This window comes from Lonchura striata, chromosome 22 (assembly GCF_046129695.1).
Source record: "Lonchura striata isolate bLonStr1 chromosome 22, bLonStr1.mat, whole genome shotgun sequence".
In the NCBI taxonomy this organism is placed as follows: domain Eukaryota; kingdom Metazoa; phylum Chordata; class Aves; order Passeriformes; family Estrildidae; genus Lonchura; species Lonchura striata.
This window is the reverse complement of record NC_134624.1, coordinates 956,656-974,453: the sequence shown is the minus strand read 5'-3', so window position 1 is coordinate 974,453 and position 17,798 is coordinate 956,656. Positions and strand designations below refer to the sequence as shown.

Below are 17,798 nucleotides of genomic sequence, written 5' to 3'. Positions count from 1 at the left end.
TCCTGTAGCTCCTGCAGCTCTGTCCTCTTGACCTAGGGGTCCTGTAGCCTGTACAGCCCCATCCCTTTGCCCTGGGGGCTCTGTAGCCCCTGCAGCCCCGTCCCTTTTCCTGGGGGTCCTGTAGCCCCTGCAGCCCCGTCCCCTGCCCTGCCAGTGACCACGCAGCCCCTGACCCGCGGCGCTGCCCTCCCCTGCTGGTGGGATGCCCGGGGTGCCCCCCTGCCCGGCGGCAGCGCTGATCCTGCCCCTCGGAGGCTGGATCTCCGCTCATTAGCTGCTGTTTGCTGAAACCGGATACCTGGGGCACCCCCGCCAGCCCGGAGTCCCCGGGCTGCAGCTATTTAAAAGGACAAGGGCAGCCTTAGAGCTTCCACCTCTTTCACATCCATGTCCCTCCCAGCGCCCGCTCCCAGCCGCCCTTCTCTCCTGGATCCCTGCAGCATCCATGACCCACGAGAGGAGCGACGGCCCGAGGGGGACGTGCCCGCGCCGGGGAAGGATTATCTGCTGAATTTGGGGGGACCCCAGAGAGCCCCGGCTGCCTCCGGGCCCCTCACCCCGGCCACCTCTCCCGGGCTCGCAGCGCAGGAAACACCTTGAAGGGGAAGGAGGGAGGAAGGGGCTTTGTTTGAGTTTTTTCTTTTTTCCTCCTTTTTTTTTTTATTTTTTAAAATTGTTATTATTTTTTAAGAAGTAGCAATTGCCCTGAGCTGCTGGGACAAATGAATGCCCACGGCCATGGGGCTGCACGGAGATGCTGCTCAGCCTCTCAGCTCGCTGCAGAGTAAGTGCCCGAGGCAGAGGTGCTGGCAGGGGGAGGGAGCAGGGCAGGGGCACCCAGGGGTGCAGGGAGGAGGTGGCACCGCTGCCCTCACCTGCCTCAGGGAATCCCGTGGGGCTGCTGTGGACAGCAGGGACCTGTCGGTCACGCTGGGTTTCCACGGCTGGCTGAGTGGGACTTTGGATGAGGAGGGGAAGCAGGGATGAAGGTTTTATCCACGTGTGGAAGTCCCTTCTCCTGCCAGAGCTGGCCAAGAGGACTTGGGATCCAGCTTGTTCTGATGGACCTCACACAGGGAAACTCGCTGCCCCGTTCCTGCCTTCTGGGATGTGGATTCCACCCCTTGGTGCTGGGACAAGAGGGGCTCTGGAGGTGCCCTGGGGAAGCAGAGCAGCTCAAGGAGGGGAACAGGGGCATGGGGGACTTTTCCCCTCCAAGCCTGAGTCCCATCCACAGGCTCCCAGCTGCCTGCAGCAAGCACTGATCCCAAGGGAAAAGCCATGCCAAGTACTTTATAAGGTGGCTCTAGGCCAGTTTAGGGCTCCTGGCCCTGGACAGGTGAGTGCAGGGGGCTGCAATTTCCACCAGCAGCCTCCCCAAAGAAGGGCCTGTGCTTCCCTCCCTGGAGCTTGGACAGGGTCTTCAATTCTTTCCCTGCAGTTCTGGCCAAGAGTTTATTTTTTTTTCTTTTTTCTTTTTTTTTCCCCTCAAATTATTTATTTATTTTGTACAATATCTCGTAAATGCTTCGTTATTACAGTGGAGGGCAGCAGAGAGAGGCAGTAAGGACATCCTTAAATAATTTTCATTTCTCAAAATCTGCCTTTTCCTCTTCTCTCTAAGTCCAGAGGAGAGATCCTTGGGGGGTGGGAGGCACATCTGCATTGCAAATAAAAATAATAATTACAACCACCAACCAACCAACAACAAAAAAATGTAACAGCTAAGAAAAAAACACTTGAAATCACGGACTTTGGGAACCAGAGATCACAGAAATTGCACTATTTATAAGGAGAGGAAAAAAAAAGGCAAGAAATCCAGCGACCATGGGCCAGCCTGGCTTCCTAGAGTGTACTTTGTGTTCTCTCTCCTTTTTCCAAGGTAATTGCAGTCTGCCGAGAGGGAGTTAAATGGGATTAAAAGATCTGTGTAAGCAAAAGGACCCAGAAGAGAAGGAGGAAGGAGTGAGCCGTCCGGGCCAGGGGTGTCTGTGACACAGCTGAACCCCTTAGCGAGGCAGAGAGCCGAGCTCCTGGGAAGGATGTACCCACAAACCGGCTTATCCCCCGATTTCTGATGGATTGCCGCAAAAATTGCCCGAAAGAGACAATGCACTAAACGTGATGGAGCCGGAATCAGAGCCGGTCTCCAGACTCAGAGCTACAGCGGCAGGCAGGGGGTGAGTACAAACTCCGCTGCTCCCGGCGCTGGGGAAGGGAATCCCGGGCGGGCTGGGGGTGCCGGGGAGCCGCGGGATCCCGGGATTTGGGAACGGGGTGGGGGAAGACATTCCTCTGCCAGGGGATGATGTGAAAACTCCCGGTCTGGAGAGGAGAACGGGCTGCGAGCAGGGAGGCCACGCTGCGGAGCGGGAGAGGGGGAGATGGGGCTGCGGTGTGCGGGGGATCGGCGCCGGGACGGGCAGGAGGAGCCCCCCAGCCCCTCGCACCGGGACGGGGCTCCCAGCCCGGGGGCTGCTCCGGGAGGAGGGCGCCGGTGCAGCCCCCGGGCAGATGCAGGGACGGGCGATCCGCTGCCCCTGGCAGCCCTCACCCTGCCCTGCCCGGGGGGATCCCAGCCCCTCCTGGGAGCGGGGCTGCTGCTCCTCACGCTGTCCCTCGGGTACCTGGGTCTGGCGCGGTGCTGCGGGAGGTGGGAGAGCCCGGGGGGCTGAGGCACGCCGGAGGTGCGCGGTGGCAGCTCTTCGTGTGCTCGCACAAAACGCTGCTCCCTCTCCGTCCGTGTATGAAAAGATCCCGGCACACACCCTGCCCGTCCCCCTTCTCCCACAGCTGGGACCGAATTTTACTGTTTTCATTGTTAAACGCGTCGTTGGCGGTGGTTTTGTTGTTGTTGTTGTTATTTTCCCGGGAACCCGCAAAGGGTTAATCCCGCTGGCTGCGTTGTCGGATGTACTGATGATTTACCGACACTCCCTTGGAAAGGCTGGGATTCTTCGCCTGGCAGTTTGAAAAAGTTGTGTACAGGACCCCTCTGCTCGGCTGGGCTGGGAGATGGGGGAAAGAGGGGGAACGGGGCGAGGGGATTTGGGGGCAGCCCCCTCCACCCCCGGGGTCATCCTGTTGCCGCCCCTTTCCCAGAGCCGCAGGGGGATGAATGTGGAGCTCCCTTTGCAGGCTCAGTCTGCGTGTGGAGTTACACGGCGAGCCCAGACCCCTTCCCAGGGGCTGCAACTGCTCTCCTTGACAAGTTTTCTGTGTGTTTATATATGCAAGGGTTGAATCTCAGCGCTTTAGGGTTTTTGAGGTGTGAGGTCTGTGTTTGGGGTTTTTTGGTGGGATTTTTTTTTTTTCTTTTTGCGTAGATGTGGCTGTGGTGTGTCTGGAGACGCTGGCAACTGCAGCATCTCCCAGTTGCACCTTTTCAGTGCTGGGAATGGTCTGGGAGACCCGCCTGGGACCGTGCAAGGGTGGCTGGCGTCAGAAAGGGAGCGGGAACAGGGAGATAAAGGTTCCTTTGAAAGCAGGAGCAGCGTGTCACAGCGAGGGGACGGGCTGGGCTGCTGGAGCGACACTTGGCACCAGGCACAGCCTCTGACAGGGCACCAGCTGCTCCGCCTGGCCCGGGGCTTGGCCGTGGTCACGCTAGCCATGAGGACAGCGAGACCCTGCCCGGGTCCCACGTCCTGCTTGGGGACAAATCCGAGCCGAGGGAGCCAGGAGCGGGCAGCGAGATCGGTGCCTGGCTCTGCCTCAGGGTGTCCCCGGCTAGCACAGCCCTGCCGTGGGCTTTGAGCCCTGCGGCACCGTGGGCAATGTGCCTTTGGTCCGTCCTGGTGCCTCAAAGAGCGCCTTTTGTTCGGGGGTCTCCCCTGGCCTGTCCGCTGCCGTGTGCTGCTCCGGTCCCTCCTCAGCAGAGGTCGCTTGCTGCCCTTCGCATCATCTCCCGGAGGGATTTTTGGATTGGATTCGCCCGGCGGAGCGCCCTGCATCCACCGCGCCCAGGGCTCCGTGCCCCTGGAGCGGCCCTGAGGCGCGGCTGGCCTGTCCCTGGGCACGCCAGGCCGCCCTCGGGCTGGTGAGGGCTGTGCTGCCTGAGGACAGCCTGTGATGGCACCTGGGGCACTGCCTGTGGCAGTGGTCCCTCTTGTTCCAGCACTCCTGCGGCTTCTGCAGCAGGGCCGGTGGCCCCACAGGAGATCTGTGGGCGAGTGTGGCCACCCAGGGGAGGAGCGGCAGTCGCAGAGTATGAGGGAAGACTCGAGCTGCCAAAGTGTGTGAAACCAGAACACAAAGCTTTACAGGCTCTTCAAGCCCATCTGCTGATGCATCTTTGGTGAGCACAGGCCTCCCAAAACACAGGGGAGGGTTTGCATTCCACTGCACATCCAGCACACGTCCAGGTGCTGTTCCACTGTGGTTGTGTGACTTTGGCCCTTTCAGCCCCAGTGCCACTTGCTGGCCACGGAGGAAGCTCGATGCTCCTGGAGACCTGTGGTGGGTGACAGCCTGCTGTCACAGCCCTGAGGTGGTGGCACAATGCTGCTCTGGGGCTGCCTGGCCCATCTGTGTGCTGGATGGAAAAGCTGCACACATGGTACTACAGCATCCACCCGGCACCATCAAGGTGGGTCAGGCCCTGGGAAGGCGTAAAAGGGCTGGAGGGAGGCATGGATCCTTTATAAGAGGAAAAAGAAGATTGCTTACAAGCTGGGCAGATGGTCTGGGGACAGATTATGGCACTGCTGGACAAATTCACCAATAGGGTGGCAAATGATGTGTGTGCTGGGTGCTTGGGGGTAGAGAGGAGGCAATTGCACCTGGAGATGTGTCCCCTGAGGGATAGACAGAGTCATAGTCCAGGACCACCCTCCTGCTATTTTCATGCATCTCTCTGAGTGTGTGCTTTATTCAAATAAAGCTCCAGCTTCATCCCCTTTCTGCAATGGGTTGAGGGGTTAAAATTTGCCCTGTTTTGTATCTCTGTTTGTGGAGCTTCTGTTACTGACTGAAGGTTGCCCAGGTTTGTGGTGAGATGGTTGTTGGAAATCTCTGCCCAGGGACAAACACAGGGTTTGTGGGTTTTTTTTTTACCCTTTCCCTTTCTTTGCCAATTTGTTGGGGACATAAGTAGAAATGATGGATGCTTTTACTGAAGCAAATGGAAACAATGGGGAATTCTATATGGCTCTGCCAAACCCCATTCACAAAATGAAGGAATGCAAAGGCGTTTGTTGGAAGGACAAAAAGGGAGTTAGATGTCAGATCAGGCTTAGCACTTCTGCTTGTCAAGGGCTCCAGTTACTGGAGAACACAAAGGCCAGGGCCAGCACTGAGTGTTGTCACTTCACACAGCAGCAAAGTCAATATCCCAGACAGGGATGGGGAGCGAAGGGCAGGTGAGTAATGGGTTCCCAGGAAAGATTCCCTGCTGTGGAGAGCTTCTGGGAGCTGCCTGGGAGGGTCTTTGAGTACTATCAGTCTGGCATCTCTCCTGTGGGGAAGCAGTTTGGCACCTGGAGCAGCTCAGCTCTGGGACAGCTCTGTGCAGTGAATGCACAGGCTCTGGTTCCAGTCAGGAGGACAAGCACCAGTGGTTTGGCACCTTTCAGCCTGCAGGTGCCAGCCTAAACCCCTGAGAGGACAAGGGGTGAGGTGTCTGCAGGAGGTCACCCTGGCTATGCTGGGGCTTCATCCCCACCTTCTGAGCCCTGCAGGTCAGCATGGCCCTCCTGGAGGAGTCCTAAGAGGAGCTCTAGGTGCCAGATGAGCAAATACCAGGCCCTTATTGATCCAACTCTCCTGCTGTGGTCTACCTTCCAGTAGACCAGGCTGGTCTAAGCCATATCCAACCTGGCCTTGAACACTTCCAGGAATGGGGATTTCATTTTTCCTTACTTAATATAGACATTTCTAGACCACTATCTGTTTTCTTACTATTTTAAAATTACCTTAAGAATGGATTTCGAGGGGCCATATCTCTTTGCCTGCTCAATACTTTTCCTTAAAAATGTAGCTGCTGAATGGGGATTAGAAACTAATAGTATTTTAATTGTTTCAGAAACTTTGCCCTTATCACACTGGGGTTTGCAGCAGTGCCTGGGTACAAAATCCTTGCCTGGAGGTGTAAGTCAATACCTCATTTATACTGCAGGAGAGGTCCAGCAAAAGACTGAGTAGGGTCAATTTGGGGACATCTACATAGTTATGTGTTTCCATTGCTCTTGCCAGAAATTGAGGGGGAATGGAGAAATACCATCATTTCCAGAAGCTCCACAGAGGAGGTTGCTGGTACGAAATCCCACCCCAAAAAGCTGGGATGGAATCAATGCACAGTGCAATTTAGAGCCTCAGTTTATAGGTTGTGATTTGCTTCCTGTTTGTCAAAACTGCTTGAGAGTCTTACAGAATATCACCTCCAGTAACGTGCAGAGGATCTTAAGCTACACTGTTTTTAGTGTAGCTTAAAATAAGAAGCTTTTATTTTCTCCTTTTTAAGATATACTGTCTGAACTACGGCTAGAAATGCGGATTTGCTTTTCTTGAAAAGCAATTTTCAGCCTCCAGCTGGCTTTGTGGTCTTTTGAACAGGAAGAATATACACCTGAATGGAGAAAAGTGGTGGGAGAATTGTTTTTCCACCTTGCTGTAAGGTTGGCAATTTCAAAGCCATTTCCCCACTGTAAATGAGGGGGAAACAAAATAAAAAATTAAATGCTGCCATGGGCCCTTGAAATATTTCCTTCAGCTTCAACCCATCAGCTAAACAAACAAGATGTCAAAATAATTTGGACTTCTTATTTTAAGGCAGGGCAAACCTTTTATTAAAAAAAAAAAAAGCTGAAATTGTTCCAAACCCATTCCAAAAATAGTGGGGAATTAGCTGATCACAATTATATTACAGGTTGTCTCAGCTTTGTCAAATTGTCACTTCCTCAAGGATAATTTGTCACCAAGTTTACCCTGAAGGCTGTTGTGTCCCTGCTGTCCTTAATTCAGTGCAGGGCTTCATTCCAGCACTTGTCTGGTTAGAAGGGAATAAGGGTGTTTGTGCTTCTCTGTCCCTCTCAGTTGTACTTTTCCTTGGGCTCCTGGCACTGCTCAGTTCCCGTGGACTGATCCACAGGAGTTTGCCAAAAGTAGCAAAGTAAAATGAAGCTGTATTCAGTACCTTCAGTTTGCTATGAAGGGAGTTGGTGTCTGCACTGGAAAACTTTTAAGGCTCATGTGAGCTTACATCATGTGTGCTGTGGGGCACCTCTACACCCAGGGACTGCAGCAGTGGTTTGGCTTAGGAGGGACCATAAAAATTCATCTCACTCCACTCCCTGCCATGGGCAGGGACAGCTTCCATTATCCCAGGCTGCTCCAAGCCCTGTCCAGCCTGGCCTTGGACACCTCCAGTGATGGGGCAGCCACAGCTTCTCTGGGCAACCTGTGCACGGCCTCACCACCCTCACAGGGAACAATTTCTTCCTAATATCGATGCTAAATCTGCCCATCTTCAGTTTAAAGCCTTCCTCTTTGTCCATGCCCCTGTCCAAAGTCACTCTCCATCTCTCTTAGAGCCCCTTTAGGCACTGGAAGGTGCTTTAAGTTCTCTCTTGAGCATTCTCTTCTCCAGGCATACAGCCCCAGGATCCTCACATCCTCACTGTGGTATTCACAGAGCCTGTGAATAAAAGAAATAAACACCTTCAGTGGTGTCTCTTGATAGAGTTTTAATGGAAATCATTGCTCATGGGAAGAAGCTGAGATAAGGGAAAGGTGGATTTGATAGCTCTATATAAGGAGAAAAATCTCCTTTACTCTTGCTACTCTGTCGCTGCAGAGCTGTAACGGAAAAAGAGTCTACATTAAAAATCCTGGGATAATTAACAGCCCCATCACTCACACGGCTGCCATTTGGAAGCTGCTTTTGCTTTTTCCATTAAGTTGGTAAATTTTGCCAAAGTGTTTTTCTTCAGTGTTTTGGCATCTGGCCCCGCTCTCAACTCTTACAGTGTTGGCCATGTGAGGGGTCCAGGAGCAGGGCTGGGGCCAGCTGGATCCCACACTGTGCATTCATCTCCTTTACAGCCCAAGAGTGTCACTGGAATGAAATTACGTGCTGGATTTTCCCCCAAGACTTGTTCTCCTCATTGTGTCAATCAGCAGGGAGTTTGGTTTGTGAAGGTACCCCTCAGAAAAAACAAAAAGTGGACTTCAGTGTGTAGTGAGCAGCAGTGGTTGTACACATTGATCCTCAATGGATCCCAGGTTCTTAATGCCTGGGACTGCTGCTGGTGATGACCCCTTTCCTATTCTCCTGTGTTCTCTTCACCCAGCTGGTGACACCCATTCACATCTTTGCTCCATGCACGCATGGAATTTTGTCCACATCTTAAACTCTGTTGGAGATGAGCACAGAAATTCAGGTTGTCTTGTGAAGTGGATTTTAGCCTCTTTCATGCCAAAAAAAATACTGCCAGAGGTGGCCATGAAGAATCATCCTGTTCTGCTTCCCTTCCTCCACTCCCTGAAGGTACTGGGACAGCAGCTCTCCTTGGACTTGGCAGTGTCTTCATCCCAAAGGTGGAATCCCAAGGGATGAAGCTGTTAGAAAAGAACCAAGGCTCCCCAGCTGGAGAACTCTGGAGCTTGATGAGGGTCTCCTGGTTAGGACATGGCTGGTAGTAGGGCATGGCAAAAGAACAGCAGGATTGGGCTATTCCTGGCTAAAGCAGTCCCAGTGTCAGGGCGATGGAAACAGCAAAGGAGGACATGGGCTCATGGATTTCTTCAGCTCATTTGTTTTCCAGTTGATGTGGGACCGCTCCAGTATTTTATATCTTTTAAGCCTTAAAACATTAGTTAGTGGCTGGATTCCTGGATGGATTTTTACATTCAAGGCCAGGTTTCCCTACTGATGTAAATCACTGTGACTTTGTTTTAGCTCTGGGAAAGGGCCTGGTGCACTGGGTGAGGATTGGCCAGGGTCATACAGTGTCTCAGAGGATGCTGTCTTGGGCTGAAGCTGAGGCTTGATGGCAGAAGAGTGGTTTGATATATGACTTGTGCATCAGCTGTGGAGAGAGGAGTAAGCTGCACTTTGGCATGGCTTTGCACAGCCCAGTGCTCACACTGGCCAGGCTGAGGTGACAAACAACCTGTGGATGTCCCACACTGCTGTCTCCTGGCTGTAGTTTACATTTCTGTCTGTTCTTCCAGCAGCCTTTGCTGATGAAGCTGTTAAATATCCTCTCTAGAAAATGAGGGAATTCAGTTTTCAAACTTTCCACCTACAGCTTTAAGTGAGCCTTACCAAGGAGTTTCCCATGTTCTCTAGTTGGCTACAAATCAAGGGAGCTGATGGGGGAAAGGAGGAGTTTTAGCTACCTTTCTGGTAAAAGTTTTTTTTTCCCTGAGCTGCTGTTTTCAATGGCTCTTGAAGGCTCAAAGCTGAGCTAACAGAGAGGTTTGTCAAATTCCCTCTCAGGCATGGAAGGGTCTGTGAGAGCACAGGGTTGGAAGTCTGTGGATCTCCCATTTCTACACTTTCCTGCCGCGCCAGGCTTGTGAGAATGTTCTCAGTGGCTCAGCACAGGGTGCTGAGTGGTTAGAAGTTGCCCCCATCTTTGCATCTGGGTGTACAATGAGAAACAGACCTTTGTAGGGCTTTGCATGCTCAGGATTTTGTTAAGCACACAGTAAAGCATTAGGACTCAGGATTTGTGTGCTGAGGTGACAGGGCACTGAGTGTCAGCCTCTTTCCTACCCATGTCCCCACAGCCCTGCACGTGCACTCCTGGCAGGGCTCTAGGCCTCCTAGCTTTGAATGATTTCTCCATTCTCTTGCATTTCTGGTGGTCTGTCCTGGGTGGGGTGTGTGCCAAAGAGCAGCAGCAGCAAAGGCACTGATGGCCCAGCAGTGGTGGCCCTGCCTCTCAAAACACGGGGTTGGTCCTTGTTCAAAGCTCCTAATTCCACTGGGTGGGAAACCTTTCCAATAAGGTCAGTGGGCTTTGGATGATTTTGAAACATAAAAATAAGGTCTCAGCCTGAATCTGCTTCCTGGAGTCATGCTGGCACTGTCACTGCCTTTGCTAGGCTTGGGATCAAGGAGAAGACCTTTAACAGTGGAATTGGTTTTGTTACTGTTGTTGTAGAAATGCATTATTTTTTTCTTCTCTTCCAATTTTAGGGGATTCTGCTTTCTCTGGACAATATTGTGTTTTACCTGGTTCCTGGGATTCACACAGGGAAATTCAGAAGGTAAACTACACTTTTTTTTTTTCCTCTCCTTTTCAAAAAAAGTAAAAGTGAAAGTTAGGATTATAACTTAACAATCAATGTCTGAGCCCAGTGCACAGTTAGATGTATTTATTGCTGATGGTTGCAGTACAGATGATATAGATAGTGCATTTAACAGCTGGCAAAAGAACCAGGTTTTGTACAGGTGATTATGTGTCCCACAGGATTTTCAGAATCCGTCTGCCTGGTGGAACTGGTGGGAGTGAGGCACTTTGTGTCTAAAATGTCACAAATCTACCTGCACTTGCCAGGACTTAACTGCTCTTAGAAACTGCCCCTTGAGACTGGGGCTTTATGGAATTAAATGTCTCTAGCTCACAGATTTTTCTGTGATTTTTGTGCACCCCAGGCACGCCTCTGCCAGCACAGGGGATGTCATGCATACAGAAATAATGTGAGTTTTAAAGGTAAAAGTAAATTTAAGGATTGGTTGATAATAAAATGGCTGTAGCTGGTAAGGGAATATTCTATAGAGGAGTGACACCTTCAGCCTGTCCTTACACCCCTTCTCCAGGCATCACCTTGGTGCTGCCAGGAACAGGACTAGGCAGAGGTACAATAATCAATGACCCTACAAAAGGAGATTAAAACTTCAAAGTCAACAAAAACACCAAAAAAAATTTCATATTTAACAGTTGATAGTGGGTGCTGAGCATCTCTGCAATATCTGTTTGAAAAGGAGTCTTCTCCTCCTAAAATAACAACACCTTTCCCACATGGATGCTTTACATGGGTATTTGCTGGAAGTGAACAGCTTCCCCTGCCGTCAGCAGACAACACTAAGTGGACTAGCAGGCTCCAGGGCTCTCCTCTCAGTCTCTAAAACATGAAGGAAAAATAGAAATTTGGTCAACACTCAGCTGTCAGCCAGCCCATGGACCACTTTATAGGCAGGGGGGGCAGGGAGGAGGAATAGATCCCTGCCATCAGCAATTTTGAAAAATGTAATATTTTCCAAATTCTGCCTCCATGCAAAGGAGGTGAACATCTGGCTGAATTACTTAGTCAAGCAGTTTTCAGAGCAAGTTTTATGTCAGCTCATAAAGAGGCAGAACAAATACTGTGTCTTGGCATCTTGCTGTTCAAGTAAATGATAATATGCTGTTTAGATTCACCTCTATCCATCATTTTACTCCTAAGATTATATATGGGATGGGGCTGTGTCTTTGGTTGCCATCAATCTAAAGCAAATTCTTTCATTTCACTCTCATTGTGTTTACCTTGGTGTAGTCAATAGCTCCCCTCTGAGATACTTTCTCTGTAACAAAAGAATTTTGACAAATTTGCCTGGTTTCCACACAATGAGAAAGAGCATTTCCTTCTGGGTACCAGAAAACAAAACCTTCCAAGGAAGTAAAGGCTGTAAAAAAACATGGGTGACTTGAGTCTGTGTTATCACCCACAATTTTCAAACATGAGACTCAGAAGCAGTAAGAACTTGTTCATAGGGCAGTGTGAGGAGGAAAATGAGCCAAAGCTGTGGGATTTTGAAAACACTGTGGCTGTTACTCTAAGGATTAGGAGTCTTCCTATATGCTGGAAAATCAGGGAACACAGAGGATGATCTTTCCATAAGTGCTACAAATCCAAAATATTGTGAGGTGAGTTCATTTGTTGTGTGCTGACTAAGGGTCTGGGCAGTAACTTTTGGAACTGCTGCACTTCTTCAACCCAGTTTTAGCTGTGGGCATCACATCTTGGCAGTTGGAATCTGGGAAGCTGCAAGTTGTTCCTCTCCTGCCTTTTGGCTTCTTTTTCTTATACAGCTTTCTGTGTGGTAAAACAGGGAGGCAAAGAAAGTGATGGGAAGGAGAACAATAAAATATTTTTTTCCCCTTTTCAGAGATGATCATGTGGTTGTTCAGGAATATCTGTGTATCTCACTTCATGCACAGAGTCTAATAGAAGAGTTTTTCCCAGTTGCTCAAATGTTGCTACAGGAATGTTGTTACTAGCTTTGAGGCACCTGGGATCAGACAGCTCAAAGTGAATGTTCTCTTTAAATAATGTGTTTTGATGGAAAAATCCACAGAGGAAAAATTTGAAGGGGAAAAAATCCTCTGCTAAACTTGGAGCTGCTTCAGGAAGTCAGAATTACCTTGCATTTCACATTAGTTGATGACATCCCGTATCCCAGGAGATGTGACCCAACAGCCCAGGACAGTTGGATGGGATGGAGGGGAGAGGAGAGGAGATGGGCTGGGTGCACAGGAGCCCTGAGCTCTGTGCCTGGACCTAGTGCTGGAAAGTTCACATGTGTGTCCTGCAGGAGGATGCTTTAATTGGATTTTGCGTAGGCACCCAGGGTTTGGCTCCACCTTAGTGGGTTTTGAGGGAGAGGAGTGTTTGGGTTGTGCTTTTTTCCTTTAAGCACTCCTGGAAGTTGTTGCTAAAGAGGCATTGGGATTGCAAACAGCAGCAGCATCCTCTGAGCATGGAAACATCCTTAGGTCTTTGCAGAGCAGCTACCAAATAAATAACTCCTAGAGTGTGCAGCATCTCTAGCAGAGACAACCCCTGTCTGCCTCTGAGAACCTAAAAATACACGTAGAAATTGGAAGCTGGAGACTAGCTGCTTGCTTAAGTGGTAAATTTATTTTCTTAGGGATAAATCCTGATGCCTTTGAAGTCTGTGGCAAAGGTCCCACTTCACTTCACTAAAGCCAGGCTTTGGCCTTTGCTGTTTTTCATGGGCTCTGGAGATTATCCAGAATGAAGACACTGCCATGATTCCTCTGCTCAGTGCAGAGAGAGGAAGGCTACTGAGAGACCTGTTGGACAATGTGGAATAAAAACAGTGGGGGATTTCAGAGTATGGGAGAAATGCTGTCATTAACACTTGAACATGCTGTGCAGTAAATTACCCCTCTGCACAGAGTGGGAACATTTCCATCTACATTTTTTTCTACATCTGATGCACCTTCTCCAGGGTGGTGTCTGCTAGAAAATGAGTCAAGCTGCTTTAAAAAAGGAAGGTGGGAATAAAGCTAAACTCAGGCAAAGTAAATACTGATTGACTCGTTCTTACAAAAATGGCCAAGGTTTTTGCCAAAGTCAAGGAACAGAGGTTTTCTCATCATTCTCCTCCCTTCTTGGCCAGCAACATTACAGGTCTCAGACTGCTTGAGTCTACAACCCTTCTGGCCAAGACCAAGGGGCTCTTTATGTGCCAGTTCTCCAAATAATTGTGTTCTGTGCAGAACATTTACTAGTTAAGGGTGAAAGCAGCTGAATACCAAGGCCCCTTTAGAAAACAAACTTTTTTTTCCTTTGGAGGACTGTTGATTTACTTTTAATCTAGCAAAGTTGCAATCCCATGGTGTTAGCCATGATTGGGTGGCACCACCACCTTTCTGAGTGTTAAATTCTTGCCTTGCAACATTAGCTTTTGGGTTGTACAGCCCTGACTGGCTTCCCCAAATAGCACTGAGATGGGAGAGCTGGCTGGTCCAGGAGTGATGGGGTTGGCATTTGGGCAGGAAGAGGGGAGGAAGTGCAGTTATCCTAGCTCACTGTCAACAGTGCTAGTGTCACAGGAATCATGAACACCTTAAGAGGGTCATTTGGGTTGGAAATCCCTTACAATCATCAAATCCAACTGTTAACCCAGGGCTGCCAAGCCCACCACTAAACCATTAGATGTCCCCAAGTGCCTCATCTGATGTCTTTTGAGCATTTCCATGGATGGTGACTCCATCACTTCACTGGGCAGCTCATTCCAGTGCTTTACAAACCTTTTGGTAAAGAAGCCTTTCCTACTCTTCATTCTAACACTCCCTTCCCCTCACCCCCAGCACAACCTGAGGGCTTTTCTTCTCATCCTATTGCTTGTTGTTTGGAAGCAGAAACTGTCTACAGCCTCCTGTCAGGGAGTTGTAGAGAGTGAGAAGTTCTCCCCTGAGCCTCCTTTTCCTCTCGGCTGAGCTCCTTTAGCCGCTCAACACAGGACCTTTTTCAGGTCTGGGCACATTTACCTTTGCAACTTTGCTCACGGAGACCTCAGCATCTTCTCCTAAGTAATTCAGCTGAGGCTGCTGCCAGCTGGCCCCAGTTTGCATTGCTGTTGCCTGCTAATCTGAGCTTTGAATGACTCCTGATAAACCTCAGGGGCAGAAGGCAAGGGGTTCTGCTTGTCTGTCCATTGCAAATTCCTCCTGGAGTTGGGGGAGAAATGTCCCCTGGGCATCAGTCCCTCTCCTCCTGGCTTGAGCAAGGCACCTGGCTCCTAGGTGACATTATACAGGAGGCAAATCTCACTTCCACCACGCTATGGCAGCCATAACCAATTTCTGAGCTCTTCACTAACCAAGTCTGGTTCCAACCTATTAAAACAATTCATCGCTGTAAGATGATCTGCTGGGAAGAAAAAAAAAAGTACGGCTGTTGAGAACCTTGAGCAGTTCACTGAAATCTAGGTGTAATTTTTTTCATGCTGGGAGGCACCTGCGCTTCCCTAAACTCTCCAAAGATCAAAAGCTGCTGCTTGCTAGCTTGGAGAGAGACAGATACAAGGCTTTTGCTTCCTCTGGAAGTTTTGTTACTTGCCCTCTGGGGATACAAAATTTTGCAATCACAGCTCAATCTGTTGTTCGAATTCCTTTCCTGCCATGTGGTCAGTACTCAGAATTAAATCCCAGGAAGAGGACCAGGGGTGCTCAGTGGGAAATTTCATTGTAGTGAGGTCAGCTCCCTCCAGAAGATGTGAGCTGGTGGAAGAGAAGAACTCACCAGATGCACCATGGAGCTGATGCATTTTGGCAATTGCTGGTAATCACGTTGAGCATGCACTTGCTCCTCACACAATGTGAGAAGAGCTGAGAGTTCTCCATGCTGGTTATGGGAATATATATGTGAGAGGGTGGGATTGGATATGTGAGTTGGGATTTTCTGTAGCCTTTGTGCATGGATTGGTTTCACCTCCCTCCACACCCATCCAGCCCTGGGTTGCCCAGCACCTCACATAATTTTTGTGCTTCCCTTGCAGATGTGGATGTTCTTCAAAGACTGGGCCTGTCAGGGAAAAGGCCATCGAGTGGATGGTCCTCCTCACGTTCAGTTCCTCAAGGAGTCATTCCTTTCAAATCAGGGGTCATCTTCACTCAGCGAGCCCGTGTCGAAGCACCGCTCAGCACCCTCCTCCCCGCAGGCTCCAGCTCTGACCTGCTCCTGGTGCTGAGCCTCTGCTCCCACCGCATCAACAACGCTTTTCTCTTTGCTGTCAGGAGCAAAAAGAAAAAACTGCAGCTGGGGGTCCAGTTTGTGCCTGGGAAGATCATCGTGTATGTGGGCCACAAGCGCTCTGTATATTTTGATTACAATGTCCACGATGGCCAGTGGCACAATATGGCCATCAACATTCGTGGCCAGACAGTCACTTTATTTACTTCTTGTGGGAAGCGCAGAGTACATGCGGATTTGCATTTTAAAAAGGACGAGGCGTTGGATCCACACGGATCTTTCCTCTTTGGGAAGATAAGCCAGCACGCCGTGCAGTTTGAAGGAGCCATCTGCCAGTTTGATATTTATCCTTCCGCCAAGGCAGCTCATCATTACTGTAAATACCTGAAAAAACAGTGCAGGCAAGCAGATACCTACCGGCCAAACCTGCCCCCTCTCATCCCCCTCCTGCCCAGGGATCCCAGTGCCTCCCCCAGTACCCCGCAGCGAACAGAGCCCTCGCTGCAGGGTCTGAAAAACCTGACCACTGCTGCCCCAAATTTGGAGGTTGGCAGGGTCACTGCACCCCTCAAGACGAGGGGTTCAAGTACAACAACCCCCACGTTGCTGTCAACCCCACCATCACGGCTGAGACTGACTACCAAAGCCACCAAGATCACAGTGGCCCCGCCTGTTCCGTCAAGTACCAAATCACAGGTACCCACCCAGTCCCCTCGGGGCACGGGGACAACCCTCAGGGTGTCTCAGACCACGCCCAGCACGCGCAGGGAGAAAACTCAAACTCCCCTTCCCACTGCTAAAAGGGCCCCACCAACGAGCCAGAGCCTGGTCACGGCCAGCAGGAAAGCGTCCGAGCAAGAGACCAAAAAGAAGATCAGCCAAAAACCAACTGTTGAGTCCCCTGAAGCGCCCAGTACTGTAAAGCCACCGAGGAGGGTGACTGATAACACAACGAGCAATGTCCACCTGGTTACCCTAAAGCCAACCCCGCAGAAACCAAGCCGTGGGCCCATCCCAAAGAAGCCGTCCCCCACCAGGAGAGTAGATCCCAGCATCGTCCCTCTGGTGTACACCAAGCCACCCCTGGGGTCTGCCCGGCCCACCTCCAGAGCCAGGGCCTTCAACCTCACAACCCTGGCTGCCACAGATGCCTATCAGATCTTTGACCCCTTGGGACCCACTCCGTTTCCGTTTTTACTGGGATTTCCAGGAGTGAAAGGAGAGAGAGGACCTCAGGTATGTCCAGGCTCTTCATGGTGGCTACTCCCAGTCACAGCTCGGCTCAAGGGCTGGCAGGCCACAAGCTCCAAGGGTTTCTGTGAAGCTTATCCAAGTGTGGCAGCTGCACTCCTGATCATCACAATTTTAGCATAAATGTCAGTTTGAACCTGAGTGTTCAGTGATGGTAGATGCCATGAAATATTGTGGTTAAAGTTGCTGCTTAATGTTAGATTTTTTTAAAAAAAAGGAATAAAAAGAGGAATCACACTTCCTTTTCCTTTAAATAGCTGGATAAAATTTTTATGGCCAGATTGGGGCTCTCTTCCACACTCTTGATTTATCTCTGGTCATCTTCCATAGAAAACTCAGATGCCTTAAAAACTTGCCTGAAGTTAACTATTTCTTGGCACGAGTTATTAATTTGTTTTGTAGCTGATATTCACAAATCTAGAAAAGTGCCCTGTTCCAGCAATTGCAAGTGTGGAGATGGCTTCAGTATTTATATTTTTAAACAGAGTCTCATCTGTTTTTATGGTATAAGTTTTTCTTGGGTGTTTTGTTCTGCTTTTTATTTCTCATAGCCTGCACTTACAACATGCAAAAAGTTTCCTTTATAAATTTAACTACTGCATTCCACATAAAAAATAACCCCTTTCAGGTTGTATATATTGGCCATTGTAAAAGCATACACACATTTTGTAATGCTAAAAGCACTCAGGCCCCACTAATTATCTGCTGGCTGGGTTTTTTTGGTTTTTTTTTTTCTTTTTTTCAAATTTGAGTATGCAAACATGATCTTTAAACTGGCCAACTTTTAGGGGGATTTGGTGTTCCAACCCAAATTGTCAATAGGAGAGAGGAGTTGTACATGTAAAATAAGTTTCTCCCAGACAGAGCCTTTGGTTGCCAAGATCTAGCCTAGAGGGAATTTTTATAGCTGACTTCTTAAAATAGTGAAAGAAGAGTTTACAATGGAAATATTGAGGCTGGCGTAAGGAATGACCAGCACTTGTCTCTGCAGAGCTGCTCCTTGGTGCAAGCAACATCTGAAGTGGAATGGTTGGGTTTCCCCAGGTCCTCAGTGGGAGCTTCACGGTTTGTGTTTCCTCCTGTCCCATCTCAAAGCTGGGTGGTGATTTCTGTCC

The 17,798-nt window shown here is 49.8% G+C and overlaps 1 protein-coding gene across 6 annotated transcripts in view; it reads left to right on the top strand.

Annotated features, from left to right (window-relative positions):
- The first annotated feature begins 562 nt into the window (after nt 1-562).
- Nucleotides 563-17,798, top strand: part of COL27A1 (collagen type XXVII alpha 1 chain) — a 141,602-nt gene continuing 124,366 nt past the window's right edge. For 5 of the 6 annotated variants that reach the window (XM_077787810.1, XM_077787811.1, XM_021551390.3 and 2 more), the window contains exons 1-3: nt 1,659-2,180; nt 10,145-10,215; nt 15,239-16,668. In XM_077787810.1, coding sequence (XP_077643936.1) covers nt 2,125-2,180; nt 10,145-10,215; nt 15,239-16,668 — 1,557 coding nt within the window. In that variant the 5' untranslated portion in view covers nt 1,659-2,124. Of the gene's footprint in view, nt 785-1,658; nt 2,181-10,144; nt 10,216-15,238; nt 16,669-17,798 lie in introns of those variants that run through there. The other variant, XM_077787809.1, reaches the window with a different exon arrangement.